Source organism: Geotrypetes seraphini, chromosome 5 (assembly GCF_902459505.1).
Source record: "Geotrypetes seraphini chromosome 5, aGeoSer1.1, whole genome shotgun sequence".
NCBI classification, from domain to species: domain Eukaryota; kingdom Metazoa; phylum Chordata; class Amphibia; order Gymnophiona; family Dermophiidae; genus Geotrypetes; species Geotrypetes seraphini.
The window spans coordinates 96,897,650-96,915,414 of record NC_047088.1 but is presented as its reverse complement, the minus strand read 5'-3'; the positions used below and the strand labels follow the sequence as shown (position 1 = coordinate 96,915,414).

At 43.3% G+C, this 17,765-nt stretch overlaps 1 protein-coding gene across 5 annotated transcripts in view; it reads right to left on the bottom strand.

Annotated features, from left to right (window-relative positions):
* MAZ (MYC associated zinc finger protein) overlaps positions 1 to 17,238 on the bottom strand; it is an 89,822-nt gene extending 72,584 nt beyond the window's left edge. For 3 of the 5 annotated variants that reach the window (XM_033946400.1, XM_033946398.1, XM_033946401.1), the window contains exons 1-4: positions 16,700 to 17,238; positions 16,366 to 16,487; positions 13,962 to 14,662; positions 13,774 to 13,837 (exon numbers count right to left, since the gene is read on the bottom strand). In XM_033946400.1, coding sequence (XP_033802291.1) covers positions 13,774 to 13,837; positions 13,962 to 14,662; positions 16,366 to 16,398 — 798 coding nt within the window. In that variant the 5' untranslated portion in view covers positions 16,399 to 16,487; positions 16,700 to 17,238. The other 2 variants (XM_033946402.1, XM_033946399.1) reach the window with 2 other exon arrangements.
* Between the last annotated feature and the right edge of the window lie 527 nt (positions 17,239 to 17,765).

The following is a 17,765-nucleotide window of genomic DNA, read 5'->3' as shown; positions in this document are numbered from 1 at the left end:
ACAAGAGGGCATTCAGAAAAGTTGAAAGGGGACAGATTCAAAATTAATGCTAGGAAGTTTTTCTTCACTCAACGTGTGGTGGACACCTGGAATGCGCTTCCAGAGGGCGTAATAGGGCTGAGTATGGTACTGGGGTTCAATAAAGGATTGGACAATTTCCTGTTGGAAAAGGAGATAGAGGGGTATAGATAAGAGGATTACTGCATAGGTCCTGAACCTGTTGGGCCGCCGCCTGAGCGGACTGCTGGGCACGATGGACCTCAGGTCTGACCCAGCGGAGGCATTGCTTATGTTTTTATGTGAAGATATAAGTGATGCAACATATCAGCCAACGTTTCACGGTGTGTAGCCGTTTCTTCAGGGCTTTGTTAAATGTCACTTCCCCACATTTATCTGTGAACCAAAGCATAAACAGTTGTCTTATGTATCTAATTGTGCTATCTTAAGCAGTACCAGATATAGCCCACTGTGATACTCACTGCGTTGCTTGCTATGCTACCGGTGTCCTGTCGCTGTAGTGGTTTTCTAACTCCATTTTATCGAGAGCGTCACCAATCAGTCTACTCCACGTCACTCACGTGGGAGACATTGGTTACTCTTCTCTGATTGGTTTGCTCAGCCTCGGCACTTCCAGATAGGTTGTCAGAGAAGAGTAATCAACCTCTCCCACGTGAGTGACATGGAGTAGACTGGTGACGCTCTCGATAAAATGGAGTTAGAAAACCACTACAGTGACAGGACGCTGGTAGGAGCAGAACAGCAAGCAACGCAGTGAGTATCACAGCAGGTTATATCTGGTACTGCTTAAGATAGCACAATTAGATACATAAGACAACTGTTTATACTTTGATTCACAGATAAATGTGGGGAAGTGACATTTAACAAAGCCCTGAAGAAACAGCTACACACCGTGAGACGTTGGCTGATATGTTGCATCACTTATATCTTCACAATTAGAAAAGGCAGCTAATGAATTTTGTCTTGCAAAAATAGAGTAGTGGTTTTTGCACATTCCCTTCGGAAGTTTTTTGGCCGATGATGTGGGTAGAGGAAGTTTGAGCATTTTTTGCTCTGTCGTGATATACCTGAGGCTTTTTCTTCCGTTGTGGATAGTGCTCCTATATTAAATAAGTGGAGTATTTCTATTTATTGTTAAAAATATACATATACATATTAAATAACTTCAAAATTGCACTTAAATCAATCATAAAAATACTTCAAGATATTTTCCTTCCCCTCCCACACCAATACAAAAATGAAAACCAAATGCATTACTTCAGACAAATAATGAAAATCATATTGAACATATTGATCAAGGATAAAATCAAAATATGATATCCCTCCACCCTCCCACCCTGGATGTAAAAATAAGAAATAAAGGGAATAATCCAGCTAATCATCGTTAACAAAATTTATCAATAGACTCCATGTTAATTTGAATAACTTATTACACAACATTTCTGAATTTATTTTCTCATATTTGTAATATAAACATACAGAATCCCACCAAAAGGAGAAATTAAGCCGATCCCAATTTTTCCAATTTGTGGCCACCACTTGGATAACCAGGTTAAGATACCAAGTTGGAAATGGCTGATGCAGCAGAGGGCGGAGACATAATGCGCCCTTTAAAAACCAAACTACACCCTAATGAGCCACAAGCGAGAACCAACAGGGCTTGAGACCGAAGCAGGAAAGTCCGGCTCTCTGGATTCTCAGAGAGCCAACTGCTAGTCCATTTTCCAGTCCCTCCTGGAGAAAGACAAGTACTACCACGACCAATGTTTTTTGAGTGCACCAAGACTGGAAATACTTTCAGGCCTTCACGTACGCTGCAACGGTCGACTTCTTTTGCTGCGCAGAATGGTAACCATGCCACCATCTGAGTAGCCCCTGCACACGAATGCTGCATGCTCAAGAGCAATGCCATAAGACCAAAGCGTTCCCTATCCTGAAGGGTTATTGGACCCTGCATGAGAAGCCTTGTGCAACAACGAAGCTTGAAACCTTGATCCATTGGCTAATTGGGCACCACTAGAAACACAATTCCCCAGTGTACTTTGATTCTTTGTAGGGGCCATGACTGTCCTGTGGCCACAGCTGAACCACGGTGCCTAGCCCTTCGCTTCCTGGTTCATGTCGGTGGCTGAAGAAATGAGTTGCTTTCTTGTTTTTTTATTTATTTATAATTTTACATTAAACTTCACAAGAGTAAATCTTGCACCATTAAACACAGGGAGGAAAATCAAGTCAAGGGATTAAAAATCAAATTTACAATATCAATCAATCATAATAATCCCCTTCTTAGACCATCATTAGGGGTGAGTGGTCAAATTATGTGAGAGATGAAAAAAAGAAAATTAGTTAAAATTAAAAAGGCTTAGGGCTCCTTTTACGAAGGTGCGCTAGGGTTTTTAGCGCACGCACAAAATTACCGTGCGGTAGCCAAAAATATCACCTCCTAAAAAGGAGGCGGTAGTGGCTAGCGTGCTTGGGAATTTACCACGCGCTATTGCGCCCATTAAGGCCCTAGCACACCTTTGTAAAAGGAGCCCTTAATGTTTCTAAACAACTGCTTTACTTTCCAAAACCCCTCTAAAGTCATTCCTTGACGATCTTCTTAACATCTATAAATTCCTTCAGGTGGTCTGGAGAAAAGAAGGTATACTTGACTCCTAAGTACCTAACTAGGCACTTGCAGGGATACGCCAAAAGAAATGTAGCACCTAATTTAGTTGTTTCTTGATGCAAAGAGAGGAATTCTTTCTTCCATTCTTGAGTAATCTTAGCAACATCAGGATATATCCATATTTTCTGTTCCCCAAATAATTTTTGAGAATTTTTAAAGTATAATTTCAAAATCATGTTGACATCCTGCTCAAATACGAATGGCACCAAGAGCGTAGCTCTATCAGTGTCAGCTGTTATTGTTTGTTCAAGAAGAGCAGTCACATTACCAAAATCTATCTCATTGTTCTTTTTCCCATTCTCTTTTCCTTTTTCTTCTTCCCTTCCAGGAATCTTTTTATTAGGCAAATAATAGATCTTATTTATTGGGGGAATACAATTTGAGGAAATTCTCAGATTTTCAATCAAATACCTTTTTAATAGATCCAGAGGCAACACACCCGAAATTAGTGGAAAATTTAGGAAGCGAAGATTCAATCGTCTATTAAAATTCTCAAATTGTTCCAGTTTCCTATGTATTGAACTATTATCCTTAATTGATGCTATCTTAAACTGCTGCAAATGGTGTATTTCATCCTGCATTTGCTTGGCTTGGAAAAGGGTGAGAGATAAGAGCATATTATTTGTACCATTGATGATTATTAAGTGTTATATTTATTGTTAATTTGTTTGGATATATTGTCATACTTATTGTAAATTTGAAAATGAATAAAGAATTAAAAAAAAAAAATCCATTTTCATTAATTCAACAGTTTTAGTTAGGGAGTCAAGTTTATCTGTTATTTTGATTACCTCTTCTGTAGATTTACTCATTTTATTCTCCATATGCTGAATGATGCCTCCATGCGAGAGGACGAAAATCCCTCTCTTTTGCTTTCAGCCATCAGCTGTTCTGCCATGGACAACGTGCCCTTGCTGGGAGACCCGGTATCTCCACTTCCGGGATTGCGTGTCTCTTGCTTCAATACCCCGGCAGTCGCTGAACACGGAGGATTGAGGGAACCCGGAGGAGAAAGCGATGTTTCCATGCCCGAAAGGGCAAAAGACTCCCTCTCATTTCTGCCCAACGCCGGGCTCTCCACTCCGGACTGCACAGTTGCTGGGAGAGCCGAGAAGAAGCGATCCATTGTCTGCTGAACCGGGGTAGACACCACGGCTGGCGAGGAAATGGCCCTAATCACCCCCTTCCTCTTCTTATGGGGCATGGAGGAAAACAAGGTACAAATGCGTAATGAGGAAAGCAGAGCCAATTAGATCTTTACTTCTCACTTGGCTCCTCACACCGCCGCCATTTTGCCACTCCACCCCCCCCCAACCCCCCGAGTTGCTTTCTTGTTGCCATCAGGTCGAATGTGGGACGCCCTCATTTCTTCACTAGTGAAAGCTCTCTGGGACAGCAATCATTCCCTGGGATCCAGGTTTGGTGGCTGAGATAATCAACTTGAACGCTGTCCACTCCTGATACGTGCCAATAGATGAGTATCTGTCCACCGGAAGAGCATTTAGGCTTCCAGATGTAGTGGAGCAATCCTAGTGCCCCCTTGTCAATTGGCAAAGGCCACTGCTATGGCACTGTCCAAGAACCACTTTGCCCTCGAGCATGCAGGAGGGCCAGGAAGTGCAGGAGGGCCAGCCAAATTGCTCAAAGCTCCAAGCGATTGATTGACCACTTCCTCTGTGAAGGAGACCAGCCATCCCTAGATAGACGGTCCTGGCAAAGCGCTCCCCAGCTGTAGAGGCTGGCATCTATGAGAGAACTCCTCTGGAAAGAGAAAGTGGGTTCCACCACCAGACTAAACTGCAACGAGCCTCCACTGTCCAAGGAAGCCATCAACATAGGATCCCTCTGTGGACACTAACGGAAGATGAGTGCTTCTTGAAGTGGGCACAAGTAAGCTCTGCCCAATGAACTACTTCTATGGCCAACACCATTGACCCCAGGACCTTCAAGTATCTGTAGTAATGGGACACCTGAGTCGGACTGGGTTCTTATGAGTCAATTGTCAAGACATGGGTGGATCTGGATACCAAGCCTACACATATATGCTGTCATTATTACCATCACCTTTGTGAAGGTTTGAGACGCCATAGCCTGCTTTAAGGGTAAGGCCATGAATTGGAAGTACTGTTGCAACACATGGATGTCAAATATAGTCTGTGTTCCGGGTAAATGGGAAATATGAATATAGGCCTCTGTCAGATCCAGAAATGCCCTAAATTCCCCCGGCATGACTGAAGCAATCACTGACCTCACCATTTCCATTTGGAATCGTGGAATTTTGAGGGCTACTTTGACTGTATTGAGATCCAGAATTGGTCTCAAGTCCTTGGATCCTCTCTTTGGCACGTGATAACTGCTTGAGCCCAAGTTGAATTTCAGGACAGGTTCTATGGCTGCAATGTACTTGTACTGTAATTAAGGCAAATTAAGTGTAAATTGAAATCTGTTAATGGTATATTATGTATGTTTAACCTGTAACCCATTCTGAGCTCTTTGGGGAAAACGGGATAGAAAATGAATTAAATAAATAAATGGTGCTTTTAGCTTAGATTTGAAGACTGCTACAGACAGAGCATGATGTATTGACTCTGGCAGCCTGTTCCAAGCATAAAGCGCAGCAAGAAAGAAGGGGCGGAGTCTGGAATTGGTGGTGGAGGAGAAGGGTACAGATAAGAGGGACTTACACAATGAACAGAGCTCGTGGGGGAAGGGCAGAGGGGAGATAAATTATCTAGCCCCTTCAAATCTTTGCTGGCATTCTGAAAAGACCTGTGGTCCGTAGGACCTCCAAAATATTGCCGATATCCCCTAGAGAAGTCAGTGTGCCCCAATCCCTCGGAGGAATGGGGCCTGCTGTAAGGACTTGGGCTTACGGTCTTGCACACCTGCCGTAAGATCCTCCAGACACTCTACTGTAAGAGGCCCCAAAGGGCAACTACTCATTCCATTCCACTCAGTATTTTATAGATCTATCATATTTCCCCTGAACCATCTCTTCTCCAAGCTGAAGAACTCTAGCTGCTTTAGCCTTACCTCATATAGAAGTTGTCCCATCCCTTTTATCATTTTCGTCACCCTTCTCTGTACCTTTTCTAATTCTGCTATACTTTTTTTGAGATACAGCGACCAGAATTATACACAGTATTCGAGGTGCGACTGCACCACAGAACGATACAAAGGCATTATAACATTTTCATCTTTATTTGCTATTCCTTTCCTGATAATTCCTAACATTCTATTTGCTTTCTTAGCCATCACCGCCACACACTGAGCTGAGGGTTTCAACATATCCTATTCAAAAGAAATAGAAGAAAAGGTTCCTGTAGGAAAAGTCCATAAAACGTTAAGAAGTTAGACCTGAACAAAGCCACTTATGTTTTATAGTTAAGTAACTTGGAATTTTGCTAATTTTTGGGTCTCTGTCAGATATCTGTGACCTGTACTGGTCACTACTGGAAACAAGATACTGGGGTAGATGAATGTTAATCCAAGGCTTGTTGAGACTGGCAAAATGACTTTATGCTGTGCAGGAGTTAAAATATAGAACTCCCTTGTAGGTCAAAAGAGAAACTGTAGTGAAAAGGGCATGTTTAGAAAATTACTCAAGAACATAAGAATTGCCATCTCCGGATCAGACCCTGGGTCCATCAAGTCTGGTGATCTGCACATGCAGAGGCCCCACCAGGTGTACCCTAGCATAGTTTTAGTCCCCATATCACTGTATGCTTCTCAAGGGAGATGTGCATCTAATTTACTTTTATTCGTATCACTCTATGCCACTCTTAAGGAGATGTGCATCTAGTTTACCCTTAAATCCTAGAACGGTGGATTCTGCAATTACTTCCTCTGCGAGAGCATTCCAGGTGTCCACCACTCGCTGCGTGAAACAGAACTTCCTGATATTCGTCCTGGACCTGACCCCCTCAGCTTCAGTCTATTTCCTCTTGTCCGTGACACACTGGACATTGTAAATAACTGCTTTCCCTGCTCCATTTTGTCGAATCCTATCAGTATTTTGAAAGTCTCAATCAAATCCCCTCGCAGTCTCCTCTTCTCAAGGGAGAACAACCCCAGTCTCCCCAGTAGTCCAGGTTCTCCATACCTTTCACTAGCTTCGTTGCTCGTCTCTGCACCCTCTCTAGCAGTTTTATATCCTTCTTTAGGTATGGTGACCGATGCTGGACGCAGTATTCCAGGTGCAGTCTGACCATGGCTCTGTAGAGCGGTATTATAACTTTCTCTGATCTACTCGTAATTCCCTTCTTTATCATGCCTAGCATTCTATTTGCTTTCTTCGCTGCTGCCGCCCATTGCGCCGACGGTTTCAGGGTCCTATCTATCAGTACACCCAGGTCCTTTTCCCGTTTGGTCTTTCCCAGAGTTACACCTGACATACTATACTTGTGATCTTTATTTTTTCTTCCTAAATGCATCACTTTGCATTTTTCCACATTAAAATTCATCTGCCATTTATCTGCCCACTTCTCCAATTGATTCAAGTCAATCTGGAGTTCCTCGCTGTCCTTCTGCGATCTGATTGCCCGGCATAGCTTTGTGTCGTCTGCAAACTTGATGATTTCACTGGATGTTCCTTCTTCCAGGTCATTTATGAAAATATTAAATAAGATGGGTCCAAGTACTGAACCCTGGGGTACACTGCTAATCAATTTTTCCCATTCTGAGAACTTCCCATTTATGCCCACTCTCTGTTTTCTGTTCCCTAGCCATTTGCCTATCCATCTTAGTATATTTCCCTCTATTCCATGGCCTTGTAATTTCCTGAGAAGTCTTACATGTGGAACCTTGTCGAATGCTTTCTGAAAGTCCAAGTATACAATATCCACCGGTTCTCCACTATCAATTTGTCTATTCACTGTCTCAAAAAATTGAAGTAGGTTCGTCAAACATGATTTCCCTTTCCTGAAGCCATGTTGACTCAAGACACAATTATTTGTAGACTAGTCTTTAAGCCCGTTACATTAACGGGTGCTAGAATAGATGTGTGTGTCTGTCTTTCTCTCTCTCTCTCTCCTTGGCCGCTGTCTGTCTTTCTTTCTATCTCTTTCCTCGGCTGTCCACCATCACCCTTGTCCAGCAGTAGCCCTCCTGCCTTCCTTTTACCTCCCCCTTGTCCAGCAGCACCCCTTCACTGCTCCCCCTGTCCAGCAGCAGCCCTTCTCCCTTCGTTTAACCTCCCCCCTGTCTAGCAGCATCTCTTCCCTGCTACCCCTGCCCAGCAGTAGGCCTTCTCTCTTCCTTTTACCTCCCCCCTGTCCAGCAGCATGTCTTCCCTGTTCCCCCTTGTCCAGCAGTAGGCCTTCTCCCTTCCTTTTACCTCCTCCCCTCTCCAGCAGCACCCCTTCCCTGCTCCCCCTGTCCAGCAGTAGGCCTTCTCCCTTCCATTTACCTCCCCCTTGTCCAGCAGTAGGCCTTCTCCTTTCCCTGCTCCCCCTGGCCAGCATCCGCTAGCCCGGGTAGCCTCGGGGCTTTTGCTAGGCCGGCCCACTTCGCATTATCAAAGTGGGCCGGCCTAGCAAATGCCCCGCGGCTGCTGCGTTTGCTGGTCCGGGGGTAAGAAGAGGCGCCCAGCAGTGGCAGCGCAGGAGTCAAACCACCACCGTAGCTCAAATCGCTGCACGCACCTGAAATCGAATTCGGCGATGAGGTACACATCACGCTGGCAGGGAACACAGAGTTGTAAGTGCACATGCGCACTTAGGGTTTTATTATAGAGGATGCCTTTTTTAGCCAATAATTTTCCTCTCTGTACAGTTGATGAATTATTCATGATTTTCATTATATAAGCTATGGTATTAGTTTGTAGATATGATTTCTGATGATTGTGTGTGTCTGTTTTATTAAATTATGTATGTAAATTATGTAAACCATTTAGTTTTAAACGGTATAGAAATGTTTAAAATAAATAAATAAATAAATAAATAAAACAGAAGGACCTTTGTTCTGACCTAATATGACAACTCTTATGTTCTAGCATATTTTTGGCCAAAACTAGAAGGCAAAAAAGATAAATTCTTTTGTCAAACTCTGTGGAGCTATAGAGATGACACATCCGAAAGTTCTACAAGTCTAAAAAGCAAAGCTGCTGGTTCCCTGAAGCAGCTCAGTGGTAGATTCTGCAGCAAAAGTAAGAAAGGTCCGCAGAAAGTAGGTGCAATATTTCAGAAACCTATGTGGTATTTGTATAAATTTGTATATTTTGTGTTTTTTTACAAAGCAGCACTAAAAAGAGACCTTAGTGCACTCTTATAGGGCATACTTCCTGCGAGCTAAGGCCATTTAAAATGTTCAGTTTTTTAAAAAATTTTGTATTAAGGGCCATAGGCTAACATTACAATTAGTGCATAGCCATTAATAAAAAGATTACCGTATATACCTGAATATAAGTTGATCTGAATATAAGTTGAGACCCTCTTTCCCCCCAAAAGGAGGAAAAATGGCTGACTCGAATATAAGTCGGGCAGCTTAATATTCAAGTGTCCTGTCCCGTCAAGCTCTGCACCCAGCCCCCTTTCTTCCTCCCCTGTCAAGCTCTGCGCCCAGCACCCTTCCTTCCCCACCTTCAGGCTCTTCGACCAGCACCCTTCCTTCCCCCGTCAGGCATTGCACTAGCCCCCCTTCCTTCCTTTCCCCCTCCCCTGCCAGACTCTGCACCCAGCCCCCTTCCTTCCTTTCCCATCAGATTCTGCACCCTCCCCTCCCTGCCCTAGCCTCATAGGTACCTCATCTGGCGAGCCGCGCTGGAGGTGCAGCGGGCAGGAGTGAACTTTCCAAGTTCCTGCCCTGCTGTTAACTGTTTCTTCGCCGCTGAGCAACATGAGCAGGAGCGCGATTTGGCGCTGCTGCTCGGTACTGAGAGGCATCCTTACTGGCTCCCGCAAATTCTTGCGAGAATTTACAGAGCCAGTAAGGATGCCTCAGTACTGAGCAGCAGCGCCAAATCTCGCTCCTGCTTGTGTCACTCAGTGGCCTAAGAAACTCCGGCAGCCGGTTAGCAGCAGGGCAGGAACTTGGAAAGTTTGCTCCTGCCCGCTGTAACTCCACCTCAGATCACCAGATGAGGTACCTATGAGGCTAGGGCAGGGAGGCGGGTGCAGAGCCTGGCGGCAGTCTGAAAAAAAATTCTGGGAGGGAGCATTGACCCGAATATAAACCGGGACCTCCATTTTTGGGCCAATTTTTTGGCTCCAAAATCCGGGTTTATATTTGAGTATATACAGTAGCTGCAAAAACTGATTATTGCAGACATGCTCCCTTCATGGTAAAAATAAATAATTTACCAGGTGGTATGCTAACCAAGAACTTACCACAGGAAACCTGAGTGAGTCCTGCAGTAAGTCTTTTTAAGCTGTGGTAAGCACATGCTGGTGCTTATTGCAGTACACCGTCAAAAGCACGGCGTGCCGACAATCATGCCCCAACATTTGCGCACAGAAGAAATGCAGGCCACTGCTGTGATTGCTATCAGGCCTTCCCGTTTGCGCTGTGAGGGTGTGTGTGTATGGGGGAAACCCCCCCCCACTTCACTTAGAACTGCTCGCACTCTCCAAATATATGTTTGCTTTAAGTGTACTGGGGGGTTCCCCCCAGATCTCCCTCAACAAGAGCACAAGCAGTTCTAAGTGAAGTGGGAGGTTCCCCCACACACAGCACAAACAGGAAGGCCTGATAGGTGGCGCACATTTCTCCTGCGCACAAATGTTGGGGTGTGATTGTCAGTGCACCAATGTCCGGCGCGCTTTTCACAGGTCACCTTTACTGCAGCCTGGTAAAAGGGCCTTTCAGCATAAGTAAATTATTTTATTGTATACAAAATAAAATTCTCTTTCCATCATTTCTTATGTGTCCACGTCATTTAGTTGGCTCTTTTTTACTCCCCTAAAAAAGGGATCTTGATGATCAGTGTTCTGATCCCCTTACTTGCTTCTCTTGACCTTGCACTGTGGGCTATTTCCTCCTCCCCTGCCTTTCTGGCACAAACGTTATGGTTGAACCATGCAGGACACTACAGTGCTGACAGTTCAAAGCATAACAGCAGAGGATGAGGCTCAAGTCCAAGTACCACAGAGCCACTCTCATCCTCTGAATAAGCTACTGCTTGCAATGCTTCTGCTCTCAATTTCTTCCAGCAGTTCCACAATAAATAGGGAATACTGTGAGAGCAGCTGGATTTTGCAACCTTTCCTACTGAAGTGCAAGAGTTCAGAGGCTCTGATGAAGAAGGAACTAAGGGGAGCTACAGGGCTTTAACAGTGCATGACCTACCATACATGAGCAGTGAAAGGCTTCAGCATCTTTCTAGAAAGCACCAGATTGTGTTGGTTGTTCCACAGCCAACACAATCATGTAACCATCTTTGTGATTCGGTAAGTATCAGAGAAAAGGCAGACCTAGAACAAGGAATCATAACCTGAAGCTCATGAAGAAACATAAGAAAACACTTCTTCCCAGGGATATGACAGAAGCTAATACATCAAAAGTGAAGAAAGTATGGACTATCCATAGAAGATCATAGTTGCAAGGAAAATGAGTAATTTTAGCCCACCCCCCCATTACTATTTCTTAATTTTGAGATTGTTTTAATGTTTAGCCATATTGATATATTATTTCTTTAATGTGAATTATTAATTTGTTCAACTATGTTGAATTACTAGATGGCTTGTATTTTTTCTGTTTCAAGTGTAATACTGATTGTAATTAAAATGTATATAAATAAAAAAATTGTAGGATATTGTGTTTTATTATTCAATCTACCTGATTCTCAAAACAGGATCACTAAGCTTTCCAGAACTGATGCTTGAATTGATGGCTCATAGGAGGGAGAATTTACATTTTTGTGTTTTATGTTTTAAATGAGATAATGGGCTCCTTTTACGAAGGCGCGTGGAATATCGCACGCTAAAATGCCGCGCACACTAGCCGCTACCACCTCCTTGAGCAGGCGGTAGTTTTTTGGCTAGTGCGCACTAATCCGGTGCGTGCGTTAAAAACTCTAGCGCACCTTCATAAAAGGAGCCCTATATGTTTTGTAGTTTTGATGCTATTTTTATGCTTTTGTCTAGTATGTGACTTTTTAGTGTATTTATAGTAAAATTTTGCTATAGACAGCTTTTTTATTGATTTTTAACCTGGAAAAGTAGTACATGCATTTATAATTAAATTTAAATAATTACATTAAAGCTAGAGGTCATGCAGGCATGAGTCTGAAAGGGATACTGCACAGACAAGTTGGGCATTATGATCTGTCTACCATCAAATTCTATGTTTCTATGTTCAGTGTTTTGCCTGTGTGAGGTTCAGATAAAGACCACCAAACAAATGTGCAGGATTTATTCATACATGTAATAACAGAAGAAGATGAACAGAAGGAGCTGTTGTGCAAATTCATGGTGTAACCACAACTTGAATAAAGTTTCGAATTCTGGTCACCCTATGTCAAAACAAAATAGTGGAATTAGAAAAAAGGCACAGAGAAAGGCAACCAAAATAAAAAAAGGGAAAGGGAATGGGGGACTCGTATGCTGCCTTTTGTCACTTTGGCAAAAAGCTGACAAAGCGGTGGGCACTGGAGGATTAAGTAACTTGTCCAGGGTCACAAGGAGCAGCACCAGGATTTGATCCCACAACCTCTGGGTGCAGAGACAGCAGCTCAACCAATGAGCCACAGCCCTTCCTTCAGCCTGAAGAAGAGATGAAAGGCGATATGATCACACTGCCTCTGCTGACCGGCTGCCGCTGCTGCTTTAGAAGAGCCACAGGTAAGAGATACCGGCTCTACAGGGTGAGAGGGGTCCATCGTAGGCCAGACCCATGTGGAGAGAGGGAGGTGGACCAAAAGTGTGGGTGAGAGGAAGAGACATTGATGCTGGACCTGCAGAGTGATGGGCAGGGGAGAGGAAATGGATGGATGTTGGACCCGTAAGTGTGGGGGGGAGGGAAGGAGAGAAAGTGACTCAGACCAGAGTTTTTAAGTGTGTATGAGTGTGTTTTTTTCTAAGTTACTTGAAGTTATAAAACTGTTATTGAAATTCACTAAGTTGAAAAGCTTATTGACTGCCATTTAACTAAAATTGCACACTGCATTCACAAAACTTGGGGGGAGGTTGTCTTTGTCTTAATTTGCATTTATTTACTGTATTTCATTATTAACATCAAGTCAATACAGAGTTTATGGTGTGGGGTATAGTATTAGTTAGGCTTATTTTTAATAACAACTGTCAAAATAGCAGAAACGACATTTTTACGGCATCTACCAATCTCTATGGGTTCCGGTTAACTGAGAGTCTACTGTGTATGGATGTAAATGACTAGAATACTGGCATTTACATGTGATTTTGGCCCCTAAAACTAGACTGTTCCTTACTGAATCAACTCCTTCATCTCTCTTCCCAAATGAAACCAGCTCAAGAATTATAAGCAGAGCTTTGGGGCCAGACCAGATTGAGGTGGAGTTCACAGCCTGAAGGCAGAGAAAAAGGAAGGGACATCACAGTCATTACTGAATGGTGGCATCGAGTGATGGCTTTGGGCCCACAATGGCAGGGAACAGAAATGAGCCCTGGTGCAAGACACCAGTTCAGAGGGTCCTGCAATGACTGGGCTAAATCGGAAGGGAATATAAATTTGATTTGAAAGAACAAAGAAGCATGAGCAAACTGTGAGATTTAAAAAAAGAGGGGGGTAGGAGTTGAATCCTTAATAATTTGTAACTGCTAAGCAGATTAATAAATTTATTTTCTTTACTAGTACTGCTGTGTTATACACAGTATGCAAAGAAACACACAGCTGTTCCCCTAAGATGTAGCACATCAATCCTTGAAAAAATTAAAGCCTTCAGTAAAAGCTTAAGTCACTTATGATAGAAAGTCAGTTGTTACGTGCTTGTTAACACCATTAATTAGAAAACTAAAAAAATTAACATTTCATAAAAAGAATAAACTCTGAAAATGAGGGACAAATTTGTTTAAGACAGCAAAGAAAAGTTCAGTAATTGCTTTTCAGAAGTAGGCTAGGGTGGACTGCCAGGCACAGAAAAGGTGAGGTTTAAAGAAAGACAATGCAAGTACCTGACATTTAAAGGGCCTCTCCGTGGAATGCACCTGCCTCACGTGGCTGTTCAGGTGGTCTGGCCTGTGAGAGAAAAACAGTCTTGTCAGGAAAGACACAAGACATAGTGACCAACAACAATGGGGCATTCTATACTCTAAAGTAGGAGACACTGTGACAGAGAATGCCAAGGCATTTTATTCCATACCGAGAAAAACCCTTGCCACAGTGGCTGCAGATGTAGGGCTTGTGGATGCTACCATCATGGGAGCGGACATGGTAGCTCATGCGGTCCTTCCTCTTGAAACGCTGCTGGCAGACATGACACTCGTACGGTTTCTCATCTGAGTGGGAGAGCTTGTGGCGGTTGAGGTGGTAGACATCCCGGAAGGCCTTGCCGCACATCTCGCATGCGTGATTCTTCCGAATGCGCTTCCCAGATGCCGTTGTGGTCACTAGCCCGCCTTCGCCAGAGGCGATAGTGGCTGAAGGGATGGGGACGGGACTAGACACACCTCCAATGGCGGCTGCTGCTGCAGAGACACTGAGAAGGCTAAGTGGGACCATAGTGGGGATCTTCATGGCGGAAGAGGTGGAGTTACTGCTGCCACCACTGCGTGGTTTCACACCAGTGTGGATGGCCTCATGGCGTCGGAGATTGTAGCCATTCTTGAACTCCTTGGAACACAGGGCACAGATGTAGGGCCCCTTGCTCTTTGATTTCTTTTGGGCATCGGGATGGCCTTGTATCCCTAAAAGCCCTTGCTTTAGTACTGCGGTATCCACAGTAGAAGCCTGAGGTCCAGTTGGCACTGGAGGGGCCACAACAGCATCCTGTGCAGCACTCACGGAGGCAAGGACCGGGAGCAGCTCCATCGGCAATGGCTCGGCTGGAGGAGGTGCTGGCGTCTATACAAAATAAAAACCAAAACAGGAGAAAAGTTGACTGAGAAGCCGACATCAAAGCAAGACAAACAAATATCAGTGAAATTACATAAGACATTTTTTATATAAGATGACCGTGTGCCCATCACTAAATACAAATTTTCTTTTAAATATTGTAGAATGTGTTGCAGCATAGTACAAGGTACAATTTTCACATACAGCATTATAAAGTTTTAATTAGGGGATAAGGGATGGGATTTGATATACCGCCTTTCTGTGGTTACAATCAAAGCAATTTACTTATATACCGTTACTGTATTTGTTTTGTACCTGGGGCATTGGAAGGTTAAAAGTGACTTGCCTAGAATCACAAGGAGCTGCAGCGGGAACTGAACCTGGTTCTCCGGCCACTACCCTATCCATGTTTCACCAGGTTATATTACATGCACAGTTCTGTATAAAGTAGAATTTCCCACCTATTTTGGAATTTCAGCTGTCTAGACGAAATAGACAGGGAGCTTTGGGGAAGTATCACCATCCCAAAGGCCAGTCAGCAGCCTCCATCTAGGAAGCATCCTCCATGCCTCTCTCAGAGGCTACTGTACTACCAATAGCCATCTTCCTTTCTCACCTGAGCTCTGCCTGTGCTACCTCTACAACCAGGGCAGACTGGAGAACTCAAACTAACCAGAATATTCAGACCCAAATTATCCCCCCCTTTTATAAAACCGTAGAGCGGTTTTTAGCACTGGCCGTGGCGGTAACTGAGCATTGGAGCTGTTACCACCACGGCTGGCGCTAAAATCCACATTACAGTTTTGTAAAATGAGTGGGGGGGGGGGGGGTTTATATCAGTTTTCCCTAGTCAACAGCATACAAGTTAAAATTCTTATTTAATTTTTTTTTTTAGTGGTGCTGACAGCGGACAACAATGCCATGTAATGGAAAATTCTTGTATTTAATGCTGATTGCATGTGACACTTACGTTTTTGTTTAGTTTAGAAAGCACTATTCAAGGTATAATTATTATTTTGTTTTCATACTTTATAGACAGTGTGTATGGCATGCTTCAAGGTATAATTAATTTTATAGAGCACTAACTGCACACAATATTTAATACAAGACTTAATTGTATTTTTATACAGCATTGCAGGAAGTGCAACTGTTAGTTTATAATAGTTATTCTAATGCCTTTGTTCTTTTTCCAATCGTGTTCCCACTGCTCATGCTTTATATACACCACAGGAATACCAGGAGGCTCCAAACTTATTGTTAGACATCCTGTTAGGGGAATTGATCATTAGCTCTATCTATGCGGCATAGTGAAGAGTCTACATTATATTGTTTCACCGTGTTATATGTGTATAATCTGAGCCCCAAAGGAAGACTTTGAGCAAGATAGAGCTCCCTTTACATTCTACATCTGTGTCTAACAGATATTTGCAAGGAGGCAACACTGAGGATCATAAGCAGAAATCAATGGAATAGACATGTACTCCATGTTGGTACTGGGCTTACAGAGGTGCTTCTGCAGGGGAGGGGAGGAAGAGGAAGGGAGGGGGTCTGAGGGGATCAGCAGCCCCCCACCCTCCTGAGTACAGTTTCGTTGCACACATTTAGCAAAATGCATAACCTTTAGCTGATCAGATCTCGACACACATAAGCAGATACCTCTCCCCCTCCCTCTGCTGCAGCAAACCAATATTCTTTTGCCCTTCTTTGCTTACCTGAAATATAAAGCTGCTCCAGTTTGCATCCATGATCCCCCTCGAAAAATAATACAAATTCCACCTAATCTGCTCCCCCCTTGTCTCTACCACGGGAGGTATCAGTTCTCAACCGAAGGCAGCTGCAGGATTTAAAGGAAAAAAAAAACTTTTAGAAGGTATTGATGGGGGAGGGGTACAAAAAGAGAAATCTATGACGTCAGGTCTGCTCTCTTTTCAAAAAATGCCCATGTTAAGAGTGCAAAACATTTTTTTATTTACAAATCATAATATGGCAGCTCCATGCACTCTAACCCCTGAACTCTGACCTCCTCCCAAATATCCAGGGACGTACCATGCAAAGAGGGGGAAAAGCTGGGATTTGGATTTCGTTGTTGGGTTTCTGAATCGCATTAGAATTTTCTTGTGAAAACAAGAATAAGCAAGTTGTAACGGTTGAAGAGGGCATGCACACCGCAAGGACAAGATTTAGGGGTGGGGTGGTCTTGTCCCTTTTTTTGCATCAGATGCAAATTATAAATGGATTTTCGAGCAGCTGCAGCCCTGCCTCCTGCTTTCCCAGGGCGGCCATTGTTTGCAAAGCCGCACGAAAGAGAAAAATAATTTTAAAAATAAAACAAATAGTCGAGAAAGCTGTAGAATTAGTTTGCACACAAGACAATATTCGCTAGCAAATCATCCAGTCCAAAAGTGATCTAAATGGTAATTCTTTTTCAAACGAGAGAAATAAAATAACATATAGGAAGAAGAGAAAATTTGCAAGGTGTGCTTAGATTTTTTTTTTTCCCTGCCAGGACCCTGCTGGGGTCTTAAAGGGGAGGTTTCAGCCGTGTTTACCCCTCCCCCTCCCAGCACTGCAGCTCCGTTTAGCCGGCGTTTATGCTGCTTTTCTTAAGGGCGCAGACGCTCGGATTTCATTGTGACGCTTTCACGAAAGCGAAAGTGCGTTAATTTGGCCAATGCGGCGTTACGCCGGTTTTGTTCCCGACAGTTTTTTTTAGGGCTGGCTGGTTTGCTACGGGCCTACGACCATTTTGGAAACGACAACATTGTTTACTGTACAGAAGGTAGTTTGTCTAGAAAAAAAACAAAACAATACTGTAACTACAGTTTTGCAAAGAATAAAGTTTGATGTAGCTGGTTCAGGTCTTGCAACGATTTGATGAAAATTAAAAATATTTTCTCCCGCTATATTTATTTAAAGGACTACAGTTTATGAAAAGATTTTTGCTGTATAGCATTTACACAATTTAGAAAGCACTGCAAAGAGATGGGCTCACTTATATACAATAGTCATTTTCCAGTATGTAACCACAAATGGCTTGTTATTAAATTCCGGCTGCCATATAATACATTGACATGATAGTGTATACTTTGCCAGTAGGCATGTATAGAAGTGG